The sequence below is a fragment of the Cydia pomonella genome, chromosome 8 (genome assembly GCF_033807575.1).
Source record: "Cydia pomonella isolate Wapato2018A chromosome 8, ilCydPomo1, whole genome shotgun sequence".
Classification (NCBI taxonomy): domain Eukaryota; kingdom Metazoa; phylum Arthropoda; class Insecta; order Lepidoptera; family Tortricidae; genus Cydia; species Cydia pomonella.
The window spans coordinates 19690621-19712617 of record NC_084710.1 but is presented as its reverse complement, the minus strand read 5'-3'; the positions used below and the strand labels follow the sequence as shown (position 1 = coordinate 19712617).

General features: G+C 34.3%; 1 protein-coding gene across 2 annotated transcripts in view; it reads right to left on the bottom strand.

Annotated features, from left to right (window-relative positions):
- Positions 1-2227: 2227 nt before the first annotated feature.
- Positions 2228-21997, bottom strand: part of LOC133520794 (uncharacterized) — a 49237-nt gene continuing 29467 nt past the window's right edge. Inside the window, exons 4-7 of one of the 2 annotated variants that reach the window (XM_061855457.1) lie at positions 20512-20740; positions 18254-18421; positions 4925-5720; positions 2228-3173 (exon numbers count right to left, since the gene is read on the bottom strand). In XM_061855457.1, coding sequence (XP_061711441.1) covers positions 4951-5720; positions 18254-18421; positions 20512-20740 — 1167 coding nt within the window. In that variant the 3' untranslated portion in view covers positions 2228-3173; positions 4925-4950. The remainder of the gene's footprint in view (positions 3174-4924; positions 5721-18253; positions 18422-20511; positions 20741-21997) is intronic. The other variant, XM_061855458.1, reaches the window with a different exon arrangement.

Genomic DNA, 21997 nt, shown 5'->3' with positions numbered 1-21997 from the left:
TGTGAATGATTCACAGGTGTTGCATTGTATTGTGATAGAAAACACGTGCCATTGCGACACAATTACCTTTTATTCAAAAATATATATAGGTATAATTATTATATTATACACACTATAATAATTGCTAATTGTACTTTCTCTCCTTTGCACGTCTATCAAATACTCAACACTTGTACTATTAGCCTTGTTAGTATGTATAATTATTATACTTATATTATGTTTCTGTGGGTCAAATCTTGGAAGCTAAATTTGACCCAATTCCCGGTTATCGATTGAGCAGAAATTTTTTATAAGTACATATATAAGTCAATGCAATATTATGCTACCATCGGGCTGATCTGATGATGGAGACAGAGGTGGCCAAAGGAACTCTGTGATATAACAACGCAACCTAATTGTGTTTGGAATTTTTGGAATTATCTTGATGAGTATTAATAGTTGCCTGTTGAAAGAAAAGTACAGTCATTGATAATAGCTCGTACCGAAAAGAAAGTTATTTAGGACTATACAGGATGCTTTTATTATCACTGACCAAACTCTGAGGGGTTAATATGTAGTTCATACTGAACAACTTTTACTATGGGACTAACCACAAAAAAAACCTTACTGCAAAAAACATGGCTGAGATAACTCTCAAGTCAATAATACAAGGCTCGAATTATTATAAAGAAATAAATATTATAGGGACATTCTTACACAAATTGACTAAGTCCCCCACGGTAAGCTCAAGAAGGCTTGTGTTGTGGGTACTCAGACAACGATATATATTATATAATATAAAAATACTTAAATACATCCGGGCGACTTATGATTAAACGGCGTGTTTTAATATTGTTTTTTTTTGTGTTTTATGGTCATGTCACACAAATATTTACTTTGAAATAGGTACATGTAGATTACAAAAGGAGTGATTTTTAGTGTTCCGTACAAAACTTTGTTCACTGAACACTTATGGAATCACTTTGATTTTGCAAATCGGTTATATGCGATTTTTCTAGTATAATTATCTTACTTACGCTGAAACTAGTGTTGGGATCGATCAAATTCTACCTAAAACAAAAATCACATGAATTACCCTAACGAGATTTTGTTTGGCCTTTGCCATGTTGCACATTTTCAGTGGTACTCATTTATTTTAGTGGAAAGGAGTAGGTACTCTTTGACAACAGACTTTGAAAGCCATTGAATGTCACCAATACGAGTACAAACAAAATGAAAACAAAAATCGCAATTATTTACATCATTAAAACGATGAATGATGGTTTGCATAGCATTAACCAGTCGTTGAAATGACCAATACTGACATTATACTTTCATATGACGTACGCACGTTATTGCATAATGTAAGCAAGTAATTGCAATAGCAATAATATTTTAAAATTAAATAAAACGCTTTTGATTACCCTTAATATTTATTTATCAAACTAATCAATACCTATATAGAAATATAAATACAATATTATTGAGCATTATGTTATTTACACCCTCGCTAGTAAATTCGTTCTATGTTAACTACACCGATTATTTACAACATATTTACTTAAATAAATAATCTTAGGATAATGTTCTAAATCAGATATAAAAAGGCTACAAGTGTTATTTTAGGTTTTTGTTCGAAAAATATTTGTACAATAGGTACAAACCCATATCATTTTGTGTCATTATTTCCTTAAAAGGAAAAAAGTGAACAAAATAGTTTGAAGAGGTAATAGCTATGAAAACCTTTTAAAATTGTATGGAGTTTTTAGAAAACTCTAATGATTATTTTAGTTGAATAACAAATTTCAATACTCAAAAGTTATGATCAACATAAGGTTATGAAGATACTTATAAATAGCGATGGCCATCCGAACGTGATATATATGACATCATCTATATTATAAGAAAATATAATTCCTATGGTACGAGTATGCATAAAATATGACCATAAAATGCCATCATTTAAATTATCATTATACCCCAATAACATATTGCACAAAACAATAGAATCCACAAAACCGATCTACGAGTACTTTGTTGGGGACGCATATGCCAACTTGCATAAATCTTTATATAATAAGAGTTGAATTTGAATTGCCATGCCAAATATCGGCTTCTTAGCTTTATCGAAATGGGTACATAGAGCGCAAAATAGAGCAGAATGGCATAAAATTAAGGAGGCCTACATCTCTAAGATTGAAAAGGGCTAAGAACAAGAGCTTTATCAGAAATTATAAATATAGGGACTGCTATGGAAACTCGTCATGAAAATATTTGATCTCCATACAATAATATCACGTTATTTTGGCCAGACTATCTTGCTTTACGTAAAAGAAAAGTTATACATTACAGAAATTTGGGAAACCAAGGACACTATAACTTTGGTATTGAGCCATTTCTGATCAAAACAACACACAAATGATCATTGCGTACATAATACCAACACATACACATGATTCAGAATTTTGTTCGAAAGTTAATTTAGTTAAAGATTAGATAAATAGCGACTTATTTACTTAATAATACACGGTTTTAGACAGGTGCGGATAAACTAATGTTAGCCTCTGAGATATCTACGCAAGCTATTGCTTTTTTTACTTTATTTCCTGTGAAATATTCCTGAAATTTCCATGAACTTTCACAACTTCTTAGAAACTTTCCGCAATTGGAACATATGCATCCTGAAGAAATCTTCGTCAACTATTTTGAGCAAACTCCTACGTTTATATTACAAGCAAACTATTATGTCTGTGTACTTCTTATTACAACAACCTGTTGAGTGGCATTGCATTTTCTTCGTTCCACTGTGGAACGATGCCATACGTAATATTACTTTTACATGCATATTTTTTATGATGTTGACAAATTTGGAGGGATAGCCCTGAACAGATTCCCAAGAACCTTACTAAATTTCATAGATCTTTTTTACGACAGCATAAAGTTATATTAATAGAAAATACTCATTGTTCTCAAGTATGGCGTCGTTCCCCACACAATGCGTTTTGTTTTCACGCATTAAATATTTAAGTACACACAAAGTAGCATAAAATTCATATTTTAAGATAAATGCCCAGGCTTGCGTAGACCGACAGGGCCCTAATTAACTATTTATCACTGGCGACCAATAAGTTACTGATGATAGTAGTAATGTTGCAGCTCTTCGCCTCCTAACACCGCACCGTGCTCAGGAACATCTGAAAAGTATAAGATTCTTGTAAGTCAGGAGTATAGCAATTATCGCCAAGTGATAAAAGTTTTTAGAAAATGCCAATCGAAACAAAGAAATGTATAAAAATGATGATGTGACTCGTATCTTTTAACCCGATACATTTTCACTTTTTGATTAGCATTAGTCGATAAATGATTATGATCTTGGCTAAAAGTTTAAGCTGCACGACGGTGAAGCCAGAAATTATCGTGACTAACATAAAGGTCATATTCCAATTGCGACAGCATGTCAGCGTTGTAACGCCGTTGGCAGCAATCGCAGGTAGATATTGAAATTACTGAAGTGTATAATTTTCTCTCAAAATTCAGGTCATGAGTTCGGTATCCTGCAGTTTTTTGGAACTAATATACTTATAAATTAAGGGTTTGTTTAGCTTGGGAAAAAATAGATTCTACCGCTTTATTGCATGCAAGCTTACTATTGATATTAATTGAGAAAATTCAAAGTATAACCAGGAATATACAGCATCAATTTACTTATGGATCACTAACCAGGAGAGGTGAGTCAATGAGGATAATGCATTTTCTCTAAAATTATATGGATTTCACCATGGCAGCATTTAACCCACCTCACTGTCCAAATACTGTCATAGGTTCAAATGCCTTGTAAGTACCATTTACTTGTTATTTAGAAAAAAAAAAACAAGTTTTCTCTAGGTCTCAGTTATCCTGTTGACATACCATACTTTTTTGTCAAAAGTCACCAATTACTTTCAAAATACCAGTAGTCAACAGATAGTTTATTACACTAGGATCTAAAAAGTATAGATAGTATTCAAAGTTAAAGTTGTGTGTATCTAACTACTTTCTAACTACAACTACATACAATAGAGTGTGTTAGTGATGTGCACGTGTAAAAAGTCAATGTTAAATCAGTCGCACCATCTACAAAAGTCAATGCGTCACTATATTCTGTAATACTCTCAATGACATTGTATAAATGAAATTTAAACTTGAGGACTTTAATCTATGATTCTTGTAAATTATAAGCGGGTGGCAACACCATTTCTTTCCTTTATGTCTCTCTGTCAGATAGTATCCATGTGAAATGGTCTAAATATATCGTATGGTAACCTATGTTACCATAGAAATAACGATGCATTACGATATATTTGGCTTCTTTAGCTGCCAAATATATCGTAATGCATCGTTACAGTCAGGATCAAAGAGACGGCTCTTTGATCCTGACTGTACATTATATACACTGTACAGTTTTCAGCACACCGCGTGTATACGACAATGATTTCAAGGAAATAAATATGTATTTTGTTTATTGTGTGCACAGTTTGCATTATATTGATAGGAAACTAAAACGGGTAAAAAAAACCTTTGGGCAATTGTGTAAAACAAAGGTGATTTGACGGTGTTGTCAGCTGTCAGCGCTCATAGCGTCTTTACAGTAACCATAGACTAAAGTGAATACCTAAATGCGTTTAGTACTTATAGAGACGGACTAAGCTAACTCTGCATGAAATTTACAATTACAAAGTGTGGAAATGTCATCATTAATGTCAAATTTCTATGAAAATATGACGTTTATAATGAATTTCTCTCACCTTGTTCTGTTCAAGGTGCAAAGTTAGCTAGGCAGTCCAAGTTTCTACCTCCTCTCTTGCTCCTCCCGATGATACTTGAAATGCCTAGAGTAGAGCTTGACGCTAAGCTTTTCAAGTCTCAAAAAGGTCGGTCAGTTATTAAAGTCGTTAGTCAGACGTACCTCAGTCAGTCTTGTCGGTCAGTCGATCAAACTATGACTATTCTGTTCCCTCGTAGGATATACTTCACATCCTTCTTTCTCCTATCCGTCTGGTTTTCTGTCGATGTCTTTGGTTTTTCTGTCGTTGTTGATGTCGTTGTTGTTGTCGTGGTCGTTGTCGTTGTTGTCGTTGGGGAATCGGAAGGGAGGAGGTCAGCGGATAAAACACCTATTTCATTATCGGTTACTACAGGAGTTGGGATTAGAGGAAGTTCGCCTTTGACAAGCATGTCCCTATAGACATCCATTGGAGTAATTTTCGGATGTTCTTCTGATGATCTTTGAATGTTATCGTTCATGAGAGCAGCAATCTTTTTCAAATTATGACTTATCTTTTGTATTTTGTCATCAGTCAAGCCTGTTCTGTGAAAGACTGGGACTGGTCGAGGTACTACACCCTTTTTATTGGACGCCTTATCGAAAGGGGGGTATGGATTGCGAGGGTCATAGTCAGGGTGAGCTTCGACCATGGCAGGTTCTCCGTAGGAGTTGACGGCGCCCCAGGTCATTGGTTTGAAGGCAGGAACTGGTGGGGGTGGTTGGTACGAGTCTACTTCTGGTTCGGGGGGTTTTTGGAAAGAGGGTGTGACTGAGGAGAAGACGTTTTTGATGGCACTGAAGGCAGTGTGAAGGATAGAGGGGGGTGGTTCGAGGGGGGTGTGGCCGGTGTGTGTATGCTGGGCTTCGCTGGTGCCGCCATCTTCCAGCGGCGTGAGTATGACGAGTCCGGCGTGAACTCCGTTCAGTTTACCTCGTCCTGTCTCGAAGAATCAGTGCAAATCAATTATAAAGTTATTTCATATGAAAACTTAACTAAATATGGGCATTTGGGGGTTAGCTACGTTATTAAGACAGGGGGTTTAAATCTTGTTTCCTTAGATAATTTTCAACCAGAATTAATAACCTATATGCGGGATTTCTTCACTCTCATATTTTTGTAATTTATCGGTATTTTTACTTTATATATCTTATCTTCTTTATAATATAAATTGACGGATCAGTCCTTATATTAAATTCACGCCACTTGCGATTATTTATCAATATTTAGGTAGATCTGTCACAGTTCTGTACGTTCACGTAAGATAGTAAAAGTCGTGTCATCTCGTCTTTTAAATTCCATCATTCACTGTCGTGTGCGTGTATGAAAAAGATACCTATTCTGCGAAAGTGAACAGGAATGACTTGGTGTATCGATGCGTCTCCTAGAATACCTAAAAATAGATAAATGACTAAATATATACCTGAAAATGAATTATCAACTTACAGGCGTATTCTAATTTTAATTAAGGATATGAATTCGATATGGGTCGGATCTGTTAGTATCAAACGTACATTTCTTCAAGCAAAAACGTCACTTTTGACATTGACAGATCCGATCCTTATCTAATCAATATCGAATTTATATCCTATAATTAAAATTAGGATACGCCTGTTATTTTTGTAATATAGTATGTAGATAAAGTAAGAAATGAATGTTTTGTGCATTATTTTAAATATTTTAACGCTAACTATTCATATAAAGAGTCAGTCTGAAATAAGTACCTAATTAAATATTCTTGAACAATTTCCTGTGAATATATATAGTCCTCCTCATCGTTTTTGATGAAGGCGACCCTAAATAAACATTATGGTTTATGGACGTTGTCTAGCATGAGCCCTAATGTGGCTGGCCAGGCCGAACTTGCTCTTAAATACTCTATTGCACGCATGACAATAAAGTTGGCCAGCTGCGTTGAACGTGTACACAATTTCCTGTGAATAGAAACAAATCAAAATAATTTTACGATATTTGGTATAAGTAGTTGATACCCCATATAGTATTTTATACAACCGTGATATAATAGAGAGCTTTTCAGTCGGGTACCGTGTTTAGGCAAAGCTTGCTGAGTTACCTAAGTAAGGTACGACATGAAAAAGCTTGATTATATCACTAGGAATACCATATTTTTCTACGTTGCATATAAAATAATACTTTTTTTATAAAACCAAAATAATTAATGAAAATTGGTAAGTATCTCACTAGACAAAAATGTAGTACAAAAGACATAAATGCGCGAAGTCCTCCGCCCGCCCGTAATCTTTTCTATGGGACGTGACTGGCACGTGACTGGTCAATTTTATAGTTGACTACAGCGTATTGAAAGGATTATTATAGTTGAGTTGGGAGCCGATACATGAAAAGTACGCAATCATAGTTTGGTATACGAAAATCATTACAGTCGACGAGTAGAAAAAAAATTAAAGGATAGTTCACGATTGTCGGTTATTTTACTTTATAAGTTTGTATGAGTGATAATAGATGGCGCTACCTGGTACACGCGTCACAATCGTTATTACTTATTAACGTAATATAAGATGCACTAGCGTACGAGTAAGTAGATTAGAACATCCAACTGACCCACATTATTTATCTCGGACAAATGATATAACTCTTCGCTCCAGTAGGTTCGCGATGACTCATATTATATCATCGACTCCACCTTTCACAAGTAAAGGTTTTCTTTCACCGTTTTATATTAAGATACAATGCTTGAGCGATTGCGGATCAGGAAGCGGACGCGGGCAGTCGATTAAGATATAGTTACCTACCTACTTAAATATTAACTTTCCAGATTTTGACAGTAAACAAAAATAATTACCTATACCTGTATTTCAAACAAATATAAAAATGTAATTTGCAGATAATGTAATATGTGGCTTTTCACTATTTATCATTTTAATAACTAATCGCATTTAATATTGAATTATTCTCTATCTTGCTTGGATACTATTTATTGTTATTATTCTTCATCATAATTCAGAATCATATACCTATATATTTGAATTTACTATCCTCATATTATATACATCATATTCATTATTTAATTATCAAAAATAAAAACGTCGGTTTACAGTTTATACATTTTCTAGAACTAAATTACTTTCATTCTTTTCTTCATTCATTCATTCATTATCTTTTTTTTTTCTTTTTTGTTTTGTTTTGTCTATATTATGTTAACCTGTTGATGTGCAATAAAGTGACATACATACATACTTTCTAACATTAATTAAGTTAGCTGGACGGAGGCCAAACTCAAATTTCAGTTTTCTTCAATTACGATGACACTTTTATGTATAAGTCACGAGTGATACAGCAATAGTCTGTTTTTTAACTATAAAATAGTACGTCATATATTTTTTATACAAGAAAAAAATCATGAGCATTACATACTATTTCCTATTAGCTGTGTCTTCATATTTAAAAACAGACTATAGTAGCTAAACTGAATCCGCTATCGCTTATCACCGTAGACGAGCCCTTAAACAAGTATCGGCAGAAAGCATTGTGTAATGTGTCAGTAGCAAGGCACTTCCTACACAAACACAATTTACGCGTTCTCTCTAAATGTGAGCAAACAAGTTATAGAAGCTTTCACAGACTATCGATTATTATCATACAATCGATAGATTTTATCGATAAAAGTTATACTTATGATAGTAATCGAACAGAGTCGCAATACATACTATGTTTACTATCATCACTTCATTCGAAAAAGCAACTCTATCAATGTCGTAATAATTTTTTAGAAGACATCAAGTTCAAGAGACAAAATGTTATTAGTAATAAATAGACAGCGTAGACAAAATATGTTGTGAATATTCTGTACAGACTTTTCAGTGACAGAGTATGGCGGTGCTACTATAAACGTCGAATTCCTTTGAAAATATGACGTTATAGTGGCACTTAACATAATGACAATGATTGTTGTCCTTCAATGGTGAACTATCCCTGACTTACTCTAGTGGAAATACCAAGTAAACTGCAAATACATAATCTAGTTTCTGTCATTACGTAATTTAAATAATCATATAATTTAGTTAATAAAACAATGATACGATTTGTGATCGTAAATTTTCGGTCGCCGCCATTTGAGAGGTAGTTAAATAAAATAGATCGTGAATTACGGTGTCTGTTGATCTGTCTAGACGTCGTCACGCCAAGTGGTTAAGGAAGAAAAAATGTTTATAGCGGCGATTAACTTCTTATGATAATGATTTAAGTCAGTAAATATACTTTATTGAGCCACAAAAGAAAATAAAACAAAAATAGATTTAAAATGTAAATCAAGGTGATCTTATCGCTGTAAGCTACCTTTTACAGAAAACCTGAAGAAATGTATTAGGTTCTGAAAGCTACTTCTGCAGAAATAATGGTAATAATAAATTATTCGCGCAGGGGGAGAGTTTATTTATGATAAAGGCCTATTTAAATAGTAATTTCCTTTTATCAAACGGTTAAAGATATGATTTCTGGTTGAAGAAATGATAGTCAAATTACTGGTGGCTTAGAAATCGGCCAAATCGGTCAAAGTATGGTAAAAATTAGGTGCAGATCTATCTTCATATCCCTAGCTATAATAAAGAGTTTTAAGAGGTTATTATCGACAGGTTATTGACGACAGGTTTGGCCTAGTGGGTAGTGACCCTGCCTACGAAGCTGATGGTCCCGGGTTCAAATCCTAGTAAGGGCCTTTATTCGTGTGATAAGCATGGATATTTGTTCCTGAGTCATGGGTGTTTTCTCTGTATTTAAGTATTTATAAATATTTATATTATATATATCGTTGTCTAAGTACCCTCAACACAAGCCTTATTGAACTTACTGTGGGACTTAGTCAATTTGTGTAATAATGTCCTATAATATTTGTTTATTTATTTATTTATTATGATAAGACAAACTCATTGCCATAATTGATGGCTTAGGAATCGGCCAAATCTGTCAAAGTATGACGAGAATTAGGAGAATTAGGATCGATCTTCATATCCCTAGATTTATTCAAAAAGTTAACTTGCTTTAAGATTTAATTAAACGAGTAGATAAGCCGATGGGAACAATCCGTACATATTTGTGCATGTAAGACGTTATGAGTACTAATTTCTCGGTACAGATTTTAGCTGTTTAATACTATATGGTTAAGGTAAAGTTTCCTTGTTCCTGTCCACATGTGGACGAGCCGCACAGCCAGTCCGACCGGTGATATAATGTACTTTCACCGAACTCAATCACCAAGCCAATTTGGAATCTTTTCCGTTGACAATAATGTCCATTTTACATTACTCAGATAAGATACACTTGTGTATTCTAGTTAATTCTTCTATTAAGTATTTTATGATTATTGCCGAAATAAAAATCGAAAGTTGTAAATCGAATGAAACTAAATGCTTCTGTGTTAAGAAAAATCTAAAGCGAAATAAAATAATGCAAAAATTAGGTCACAACCGTCACTGAAAATGTTATTTTGCAACTTATGATATTACTTCCTGCTGTGGATTGTTATAAAAATCAAACTTAATTATAGCTTCGTGATTATGATAATGTGATGCCATTAAAAACAAACATTCAATATGTGAACATGGTATGGCGTCGTGACTTTATCTCAGTTTGTTAGCCGCCAAATAAAAATATAGCACATCTTTATAACGCGGACTAATTTATATTTTACTTTTATTTAAATATTAAAGTACCCGCTAATAAATAGGCTGAATTTATTTGTTTTATCATTAGTTGTATGATGATTATCCCAAAAACAGCTTATGTAATATAATAATATAATTAATTTTATATTTGCTATTCAAAACATTAAGCAAAAGCAATACAAGTAATTGCTTTGAGTGTCGGAACTTGATTCACACGGTCAACATTAATTGTTTCATTTCATTATAAAGCAAGATTTCGATTGTAACATTTGTAACCCTGTTGAGTACGGAACCCTGAAAACTGCTGTATGTTGTTATAAAAACACTATTACTTAGTATTTTAATCTATCTAATTTTCAAAATAAGAAAATAAATTTTTTTCTTTAATTTTTCTAGTACGCACACACATTCAGTCATAATATATACATAATTGTACAACTGTGGACGTAAGAAAAGTATTATACTGTATATTTATTGCTAAAACTTTTAAATCGTTCACATTAATTTATTTTATTTCTCATTACCTTAACATGCAAAAACGATCAGAAAAGGCGTGTGACTAAGCTTTTCCCGGCAACAATACACGCATTGTTCTACATTAAAGTTTCACACATAAACACATTCACGTAAACATCCAACATTAGTAACAAACCTTCATCCTATTTTGCAATCCCAAATCCGTGCCATGTAACACACTTGCCAAACCCAAATTATTGGGTAAATTTTTGAAATTACCAATTTTGATACTCGCCGCGTTTGAGTAATCGTCATGACAAATAAATATCTGTTTCCGTTTGAAAGGGAAAGCAGACGTTTATGTAAATGTGTGCTTAGAAGTAAGAAGGTCGTTGAAGAAGCAAAAACTAGAACATGTTAGTGAAATCAATAATAAATAGACGATGAGAATACGTCACTAATGAAGAGGAAAACGAAGAGAGCTAATTACAATAACAACATATTTGTTAGGTAAAATACAGAGCTAAAAGTATGACAAGAAAAACCAAATTAAAGTAAATACTAAAAGACTACTAGGATAATAAAAATTTCGACAAGTAATGAAGAGAACTACGCAGAACTAAAACCCACTACAAGAAACACAATCATTGAACAGTACACTAATGTACCAACATCTGATCGAGATCGTCTTACCAAAGGGCATCAACTAAATCATAGTATCGTTCGTATAACTCCGGAGGAGGGTACGGCGGTGGTGGCGAGTCAGAGATCACCGAGTTGTCTGCCACTGAGGACATCACTATTAGCTCTGAAATAAAATAGCCAATGTGATGAATTTTAATAGCAAACTAGAGTTTTAATCATTTCTTTTCACCAAGCATTTCTTTAGAAATTCCTTCTTGGACTGGATGAAGCTAGCTTTTTGTGAGCCATATAAGAGGAGTGCATTTCAGCTACAATTGTAAGCTGACTGCAAAGTCTTTTGCAGTTTTCATACAAAATGGCAACTGGGACACAGCACTTCTATTTAAACGAATAAAAATAAGATTCCCGATTGTTGTTGCAATATTAGAGAGACCCATAAAAATATTCACTTAAATAATCGAAAGTTAACAAAAAAAAAACAATTTCCTTAATATTATGGATCCTTAGTAACTTTACTTATATTGTTTTGAAGTTGAAACAAAATACGCGTGATGTAAGTAGGTTATACACTTTTCGAATTGAATAATTCATGAGGTGTTTAAATTCCGCGGTGGCAGTGAAAATACGAATATTTTTGGTGTCATCGTCTACGAGTTATTCATTGTTTGATTCATTAATTATTTATAATTTTACTCATTTTGCTATTCTGCGTACAATTTCCTTTTTCGGTTAAATAACGAGTCACCTATATGGTCAGGTCAAAGGTAAGTTATGACTAACATCATTATATAATATTATTTTCCAATTACATAATACCTATGGTATGTATATTTTACCTGATGGACGTGTTCGTTATTAATATTATTCATCGAAGTAACAAATAATTGCAGAGTTTTACCAACTTAATTGTGTGTTGATCTAACTATACCTCTCGCGTCGAATGATGATTCCTTCAAGTCTCTAATCTTTTGGTTAGGCTTGGTTTAAAATTAATAAAAACGTAACGAAGTACGTTTTTATCGTTTTTTTTAACACTTAAATGGTACATTTCAAAATAAATTCATATGCTCAAGATCCAAAAAACGTAAACAAACATTTTACTTGACAGCTAATCTACATGAAATAAACGGTCATATGGATCATTATTTGACGCAACAGGTAGGTGTAGGAAGTTTTGGATCATAATACATTTTTTTAAGTAAAACACAAAAATGTTCAACGTTTTAATTGATTAAATATCTTCATTAATTAATGTAGCTATTCAAAATGATGTAACTTGAGGATTCACACGGAAGTTACGTTATAATGCTCGGTTCCTGTCTAGGTCAATTGTGATTAGTATTAGGAAATGTTTAGCTTCGTGTCCCACTTACCGTTTATACTGGTCATGGTAATTAAGCAATTTTGCCATTTTATTTAAATTGTGATTTTGAATCTCATCGAGTTTTGTCGAAATCTTAAAATCGTTTTTAATTGAGATCCATGGAGGATATCGCTGGAGTAAACATGTTAAGTAATATGTCAAAGTTTATAGAGGTCACTTGTTATTGCATAACTGCATGATATAATAATTAACATTACATTAAAATTAGGTCAAACACATTTTCTATAAGGGTTCCGTTTTTTGCCATTTGGCTACGGATCCCTAAAAAGCATAATATAATCAAAATTAACGACTCTGATATATAGATATCCAGTTTTTCTTATTTCAGTCTCAAGTACCTACTGAAAAAGTGTATCTCGCCTGCAAAGGTGCCACGTAAAAATTAGCTTTAGATTCCCTTAAATTTGCGATGTCTACAGGAAAGACGCGAACGAGTTTTCTAAAAAATGTGTATGACCCAATTGCTATTAAAATTTACAGGATGGTCCAAAAATACGTTGACAAAAAAAATTTTAGGATACTTTTCTTAGATACATGTATTTTACAAAATTTCGTTAAAATTAAAACTACAATCATTTAACTAAACCAAGACGGAGGTATTACCTTTTCTAAATATTCTTCTTTGGCGTTTATAGACAGAGCAAACGTATATTGGGCCTTATATTCATATTATTTGTAATAGCTTAATACATTGTAAATAGGATATACCACTTATCTTATATACTATTTATAATGTCTATTTATATCTATTTCATTCGTGTTCCATTAAGTTTTCACTGTTGAAGTTGCTCGGAAAAACCAATTCGCAAATGACAGCCTATTAAGGCCCACTCATTAAAGCCAGTGCACGTATCCGTATCGTTTTTTGTTCCAATAAAGTTTTACGCAACTGTTACATCTGTGTATGACTTCTTTCTGGTTTGTTACCTTAGGTTGCGTAACATTTAATGATGGATGCTTTAGTTCCTTTAGGATTGTATAGGAAAAAGAGAAGCGCTAGTGGCCTAGCGGTAATAGTTGGCGACTTTCAATCCGGAGGTCGAGGGTTCAATACTTCAAACCCTGGCTCGTACCGATGAGTTTTTCTTATGTACGAAATATAATTTGATATTTACTAGTCGCTTATAGGGAAACATCGTGAGGAAACCAGACTAATCACAATAAGGCCTAGAGAGTAACCTCTGGGTTGGAAGGACAGATGCCAGTCACTTTCATAAAAAAATAATGCCATACGCCATTTCTTATAAGCCGTGGCAAAAATGCCGAGACAACGTGAGGATGAAGAGAGGATATAAAGGAAAATATGTCTTTGCATACTGTAGGGGAGAAGTAAACAGAAGAGATTGACAATCTTCTCATCAAACGTCAATTACCTTCGCTTAAAAACAGACCACCCCATATCAGAATTCTATCGCGTCGAATACAGAAACCGATGTTCGCAAATTACGAGCATGTTTTTCTTTTAGTTCAATTAAGGCGTAATTAGACTGACAGACAAAGATGCCCGTCATTTGCGAGCTTTGGTGTTCGCGGTAGGCCCTCTGGGGCCCATTTCTCAAACTATCTATTATACTATTAGTCTAATATTATTAGTGTGATCCCATGGTAACCCTTACGACTTGGCAGGGGCCCATTTCTTGAACGGTATTAGACTAATATTATTAGTCCACGAACTGTCAAGCCGTATGGGTTACCATGGCAACACACTAATAATATTAGTCTAATACCGTTCAAAAAATGGGCTCCTAGTCTCTATGACAGTTCCTTCGGGTATCTTTTGATGGCTTGGCTAAAATGTTATACTCGTATTTAAAAGTTAATGCGTTAAACTTCTTTTTAAAGCCCGTCATATTTCTGCCTAAATAGTACCTATGACAATTGCCAATGAATGTAGTGAGTGGGCTACTCAGATCATAGAAAGTACTAGATGGCTGACGGAGGCGTGGCGCGTGTCGCCGCCACATGGCCACATCGTGGCCATACCGGCCCGCCGTAAGACAGTAGCAAATTAGCTGTCATTGAACAATGTGCGCGTCAATTTTATTGAAATGCCGAATTATAGCGTTATTTTGTGTCGAAATAGGAGTGCATCCAAAAACTATAAGGATCATGGAGTTACATACCACATGTTTTTTCACGTATTAGTCAATAAAACCACATATTTTAATAAATAAATCCAGTGGCATATGATTTTTCTGAGTCAGACCATGTTGTCATACAAACGCGTGGCAATTTGTCTATGCATTTTACATTGACGCTTTGGCATGGAAAACTATTTGTAGTGTCCTTAGCAACGGCGCAATGCATTAAACCGCTAACGATATTCACAGGGGCATTATTGTTTCTTGGTACAACCGCCAACCGCTCCCTTCATTGACGCCGCGAAGTAGAGTGGCGCTCGTGCATGTAATTGATCTTTGAGCGTTATCGATAAAAATGTTTGGATATAGTGTTATGAAAGTAATTATTTTTCAAGTAAAATTTTACAATTATTTTATATGCACCTAATGTTTAATTTAATACTTATTAATTTGGATCGATTAGGTAAGCCAAAAAATAAACTGATTTAATTAAGTACAATTTATTTATAACATTATAGTTTATACCTATAAGTATATTTTATTCAGGTTCTTAGCAACGATTCGAATAACTGCACTAGGTATAATCAAATATGTTCATGATTGCCATTTTTTTCAGTTTCACGAAAAATCCCAGTATTAAAGAAAAATGGATAGATGCTACAGGTAGAGGCCCTAACTGGTTTACGAGCGAGAAAAGTGTTATTTGTTCGGATCATTTTCAAGAAAAATGTTTCCAGTTACACTTCGCCTCATTTATATAACGATAGAATATAAATATATTTAAAATAATAGTATATTGTATACTTAGTCGATCCGAAAGTAGATTTTTACTGATAATTATGATTACTCTTTCCTTATTATTCGTACATATGATTTAAAAGCTTATTTAATGGTGCATTATACTTACAATGTAATTTACTATAACTAGCTTTCGCAGTTCTTCATAACTCTATGTAACATGCTGCAATTGCTTTTAATTGGTGACGAAATATGCTATGATAAACTGAAACTATGTTTTTTAGAAGCGCTCGCGTCTAACGACAATCCCAAAGTAAACAATTTAAACAAACATTACATCACATAATGACTAAAATTTAAACCAATTTGATTAGTTAAGCATAAACAAGCTTTTGCATCATGGTACATGTTTATTTTTATTTTTATTAAAAGCTTTGTATTACATTTTATCAGTAAAGACCTTTGTGAGAAAACTTATGGATCAACTAATATACCTTACACGTACCTTAAAATTCTTAGCTTGTAAATAAGGTCAAAAATTTGAAGGAATATAAATTGAGTCTATGGCAATTATTACTTAAAATAAAAATGTCAAAACTCTAAGGTCATGTTCAGAACATGTAAAATATCGATATCTCTATCGAATTGTCCTCACTCTAGTGCCGCCGCTCTAGGCTCCTACACCGCGCGGTTTGGCCAATCACAGCGCGTGAGTTGGTTGTCTGGCCACGCCTTTAATGATGTGGTGGGGGACAGTTGGAGACAGCGAGACTCGTTGAAATTATGCTTCGTTATAAATCTCCTTACTTCTTATATCTATGGTGGGCTACGAATATTAAATGTATGTATACAAAATATCCACCAAAGAACTTTATACACCAAAACTTACTTTGCTAATATATTTTCTTAATACCAACTTTATGGATACGTATCATAGTTTAACCGTATACATTGCAGTGTAACATGAGGCAACCAAAAGATTTTAACAGTGTATTCCTGATCACATTTAGAGACTAAAATGTCATATAGACTTTTCTGGATTTCGCCTAGTTTCAAAGTTAATACCAATAAAAAAAGCATGATCTTATTGTAACTTAGTGCAAAACGCCTTTTTGATGGCGATGATGTCATTATGAAGCGTAGTCTAAAATAAATATCCTTATTAATAAATGTCAAAAAGTGACAAGTAACCTTTGCAAAAACTTTTTTTGGCGAATTTTTTTTTTTCCTTCTTCGGCCTCAAAAAAGTGCGTGGTTAAAATCTTTCGGTTCCCTCGTGTTATTGTATACGATAGATGTATTTATTGTACTTTTGGTAATGCAGCATTATTAATACAGCAATTTTATTGCCACTTGGGCGTAAGAGAAACTTTTGTAATGTTTTGTTCATTGAAATTTTACGATTTTATGTACGTGATTTGACATAAAGTTGACTAATTACATTACAGATAAGTAATATAGTGCGTACCATAATGTTAAAATTTCCACTAACACTTGCATAAAATTATTTCCTTCATTAGAAGGAAATAATTATTAATTATTACATTATTTGTTACATATTAACATAGTATGTATTGTCTGGGCGTATTTTAAAATATTAACGCAGGGTAATAGGACCTAAACCACGTATTATCTTCTTTTTGAATTTTTTATTACCTTAATTATATTATATAATATGAAACCCTATTTCTATGTCAAGGAGGCTTTGAATTAAAACCCTATTTTTTGCCAAATTAATATTTGAATAAGTGCTCCGTGAACAATGTTTGTACGGACCACTAAAAACCTATCTAAATATCTAATATCTGCAGAATGATATTGTGACGCGTGACTAGCATTTGTGGCGTTCCGTGCCTAAAGGGTCCTTATACTCCATGTCCATAAGGTCACATTTATTTAATTGTTTTAATTAAAATATATATAATCAAAATATATGTAATCAAAATCTCGGAATGGAATATATATAAGAAGTAGGTCTTCAATTGAGTTCAAAGATTGAACTTCCGCACTATCAGAGATTTGTTATGTTGATTTGTTAGAGTACGGATCTATTACATACATCTCTGTGATTATATTATTATTGCATAATAGTTCATACAATCGCCGTCAGATATATCGGGGCGGCCAAGGTGATCACATCTGAACAAAGCCTCTATTACGAACATGTTAAAGTAATGTTCAGATATTTTTGAGTGTCACGTATTGCGCTCGACATGATAACGCGCGGTTTCGATAGGCCTAGCACAGGAAGGGCGCGACAGTATCTCGCCCACGAGTTAGACTCCCCGTCCCTCTTTAATTAGTACAGTTAGAAAAACACACAGAGAGATAAATGACGCCCCTGCGTAGAAATTTGTTTGCGGGTCAACTAGCTCTGAGGCTGATTTTACATAAATGGGGCAGTCTGGCTACGCTAAGCTTGCACACTAAACACTAACAGCTGCGTTGATTACGATGCTGCTATACGATTGTCATAGCCAAGTCTGTTCAAATTAAAGAAGAGCTCAAAAAATAACCATGTTTACATACCGTCTAAATGCGAGGGGTATTTGTGCGAAGCGAAGCCGGTAGGCGCTGACGGCGCTCCGTAGTGCGCCGGCGCGGTCGGCGCCGAGTAATGCGCGGGGGCTGTCGGCGCGCCGTATGCGCTCGGCGGGTAGTCAATGTGCGCGGGCGGCGGGCCGTATACCGGCGGCGCTGGAAATTCAAACGATTGATATGAATACGGGTTGTTTTATTAACCCTTAGCCAAATTTTGCGAGGTGAATAACTGAATATATGTATAGGTCATGCTGAGATTTTTTTACTGGGGGACCAGCCCCGAAATTGCGACAAAAATGTTGACTCTGGTCAGCTATAACGTATGAAAAAGCCAATATTTTTCCAAAATTTTAGTTTTACTCCCGTTGCTCAGTTATGGCTTTTCTTGGTCTACACCTACTCTCCTTTCCTCGAGGTCTCCAAATGTCAAATGGTATGGACATGAATAAGGGGCCTTTTATTTAAATAGCTACATACCAAATTCCAGGAATGTCTATGAGATTTCGAGGTTTGTTCTATTCCGATTGTGCTATTAGCAATGTGGAGTGACGAGTGACATTATATTCTATCGACGTGTCAATAGTACAAAAAAATTTCGGATGTCAAAAATAATACGAATAAATAACTTCCCCGTATATTTAATTTCCTATTAAAATGCATGAACTCACAATAAGAGTCATAATCAGGATAAGCCGGTAACTGCATAATAATTTATTTGAAACATAATTTTATTAAGAGGCAAGGAAAACATTGACCGTTGCTATGTAGGATTAAGTATAAATTTTGCAACCATTTTGATTTACAAATAAGGACATTTATGGTTTTCCTATGTGCTTACGTGACATCGTTAAATTGTATGTAAAGTTATATAATAAATACAAATTTAAAGTTAATTAAGTACTAACTGATGTCAAATTATTTTAATGGGCTCCCTAAATCCTAAACTAATGCACTTCATAAAACTTCATAAAAACACAATCATAAAATGGTTACCTCTAGAAACAAACAATTTTACTGCATCTCACGAGACATTACGGTTTTTTTTTAATAATAATAAATAAATATTGAATATTCTTACACAAATTGACTAAGCCCCACAGTAAGCTCAAGAAAGCTTGTGTTGAATACGCATGAGTTAAGAACAAAATATCTGTGCTCATCACACAAATAAATGCCCTTACCGGGATTCGAACCCAGGGGAGCCGATGGCGGCTTTATAGGCAGGGTCGCTACCCACTAGGCCAGACCGGCGGTCGTCACATTAGCAACGAACTTTCGCAATTACGAGTACAGTTAACATCAAAAGTAGCAGATCAGACTATGAGTCAAAAGCGTGTATTCCCATCTGTCCCCGCTGACCGTCGCCATACATGAGGCGGGGACAGATGGGAATGATTCATATAAATGCACCCTATTCCCATCTGTGCCCGGTGGGATCAAATGGGAATATACCGTCAAAAGTATCTAACAGCTTAAACTACCATTCTCTAGCAGCATAACAAAAGCTGTCTCTATACGAGTATGTAGGATAATTCGACTGTAACAAACATTTTTGATCGCGAATTGTAGAAATTTATTTCTTTTAGTTAAAGTATTCTAGGGTGGTAGTTACTTCTGGCGCTTTGTTTCACCCGCTACTATTGATGCATGACTGTACATACTTATCTAATAACCTACGCGTAGAAATTCTTCAAAATTAGTTTCACGTTAATTAAAACATAAAGGCCGATTCTGACTAAGCCATTTGTTACAGTTAGGATGTTATGACACGACCTTACCCCTAAATATACCGCTGGGATGACGAGGCTCTTAAAGACCTGTCGGCTCTCGGAATATCCATCTGGCGTGAAATGGCACAGAATAGGGCAGTTGCGCTCTCTTCTGTCGGAGGCCAAGATCCTGTTTGGGTCACTGAGCCATTGAAGTAAGTATTGACGACCTTGACACGGCTCACATTGCATTTCACATGCACCAATAAGTGCAAGCAAGTTGCCTGTATAAGATGTACTTAACAAGTAACTAGCCATTTAGCTAAGCCTACCCATCTATGTTTTAAGGAAGTCCCTCTGCCAACAACCTGTCCTGCAGTTTGGCAGAATAGTAGTTTTGTGAAATGGGTTATACTTATAATGAATAGTTTTTTATTTTCTATTTAATGGCACACTTCCCCAGTGAATTTTGAGCGCACAAATCCGCGTGAGCGATCGTATTATAACAAAGTATTGGGCCTATTGTAAAACACTTACATGGTTTCTTATGACTCAATGCAGCTGACGACACGATTTTCTTGCCAAAGTTGCTGACAGCTTCACCCTTGACCGATATGACTTTGCCCAAAGTCGAAGCCAGCGCGCCACCACCCTTGATCAGCTGGCCCTTCAAGATGGTCACCCCTCCTGTGATGGCCTTGACTGCTTGAAGTAGAGTGTAGAGGATGGACTTCTTGAGACCCCAGAAGTCGACTTTGCTTTCTTGCTGCGGATATATGTGTTGGTTTAAAATCTATTGAAATTCACCAAGTGTTCATGGCTGGCGGGCTTATAATATATATTTTTCTACTCTTCTACTATTCATCTATAATAAGGTACCTGCGCCAAAGAAGGTCCGGTTCTTAACCAAGACTACTTTAAAAAAATCATACCTTCATAAGTGTGAGTGAATTCAAATATGCCATCTATGTTCGCTAGTACCATAAACAAAACTGCAAGTATATATCTTAAACATTAGGAAAAAAATAATAACGATGGGCTTTTCTTAGTGCGAGGACCTTGTTCATAAACTAGGGTTACACACCTATTATTTATGTTCTTATATTAGGTAATTAAGAAAATAAATAATAGGTTTGAAGAAAAGTCTATACCGCCAAAAACATTTTCATTTAAAATGTTGCCATGACGAAAAGATAAGGCTCGCACTGTCAATAAGTTATCAGATCTCTTGTAGAGCCAAGCTTCTAACTCTACAAACCCTAACTTCACAGACTCTACAAGTCTACACCCTAGTCAAAATATGTGGCTTGGCCGTTTCGTTACATGAACTAATATAGGAACCTAACCTAACCTAACAAAAACGTAATGTGTGACAGTAGACCGGGCTAAATGATAAATATTGTCTAACAGGTTTTAAGTCCAGTGAAATATTGTCTATTCCCTATAACAGCACTTGTGCTTTAAAATGTCTAAAACGATACTGCGATTTATAACCAACCTAACAAAATCAAAATAAATCCAGTTCTTAAACTAAGTGCATTGCTGCCAACTTACAAAAACGTTTTTTTTAAATGTCATAACCTATTTTTAATTTCAATGTCTAGTGAACGTCAATTAAAAACAAAGTTCGCCATAGATAATGTTTGAGTTTTTGTTTAATTGATAGCATTTATTCATTTACAGATATGGTAAATCACTAACAATGTTACATAATAATGGGAAAATATTTGACCACAACTGACGTTATCCAATTTATATATTATATATATTTATCCGTTTTTGTGGCTAAATTTTAATTAAAAACTTAAATATAATATTACTAAGCTAGTTAAGTAATTCTCGAAACTATACAATATTTTATTTCATTTAATCAAATTTCTAATTTAAATGAGATGATCGGTCTGGAGCCGACTCCAAGGGTTCAGTGAAGTTCAGTAATTTATCACTTTTGTCCAGGTATCTGAATATATATCTGTTATTTGAAATGCAAGTTTCTAAATATATAAAAGCAATACGATAAACA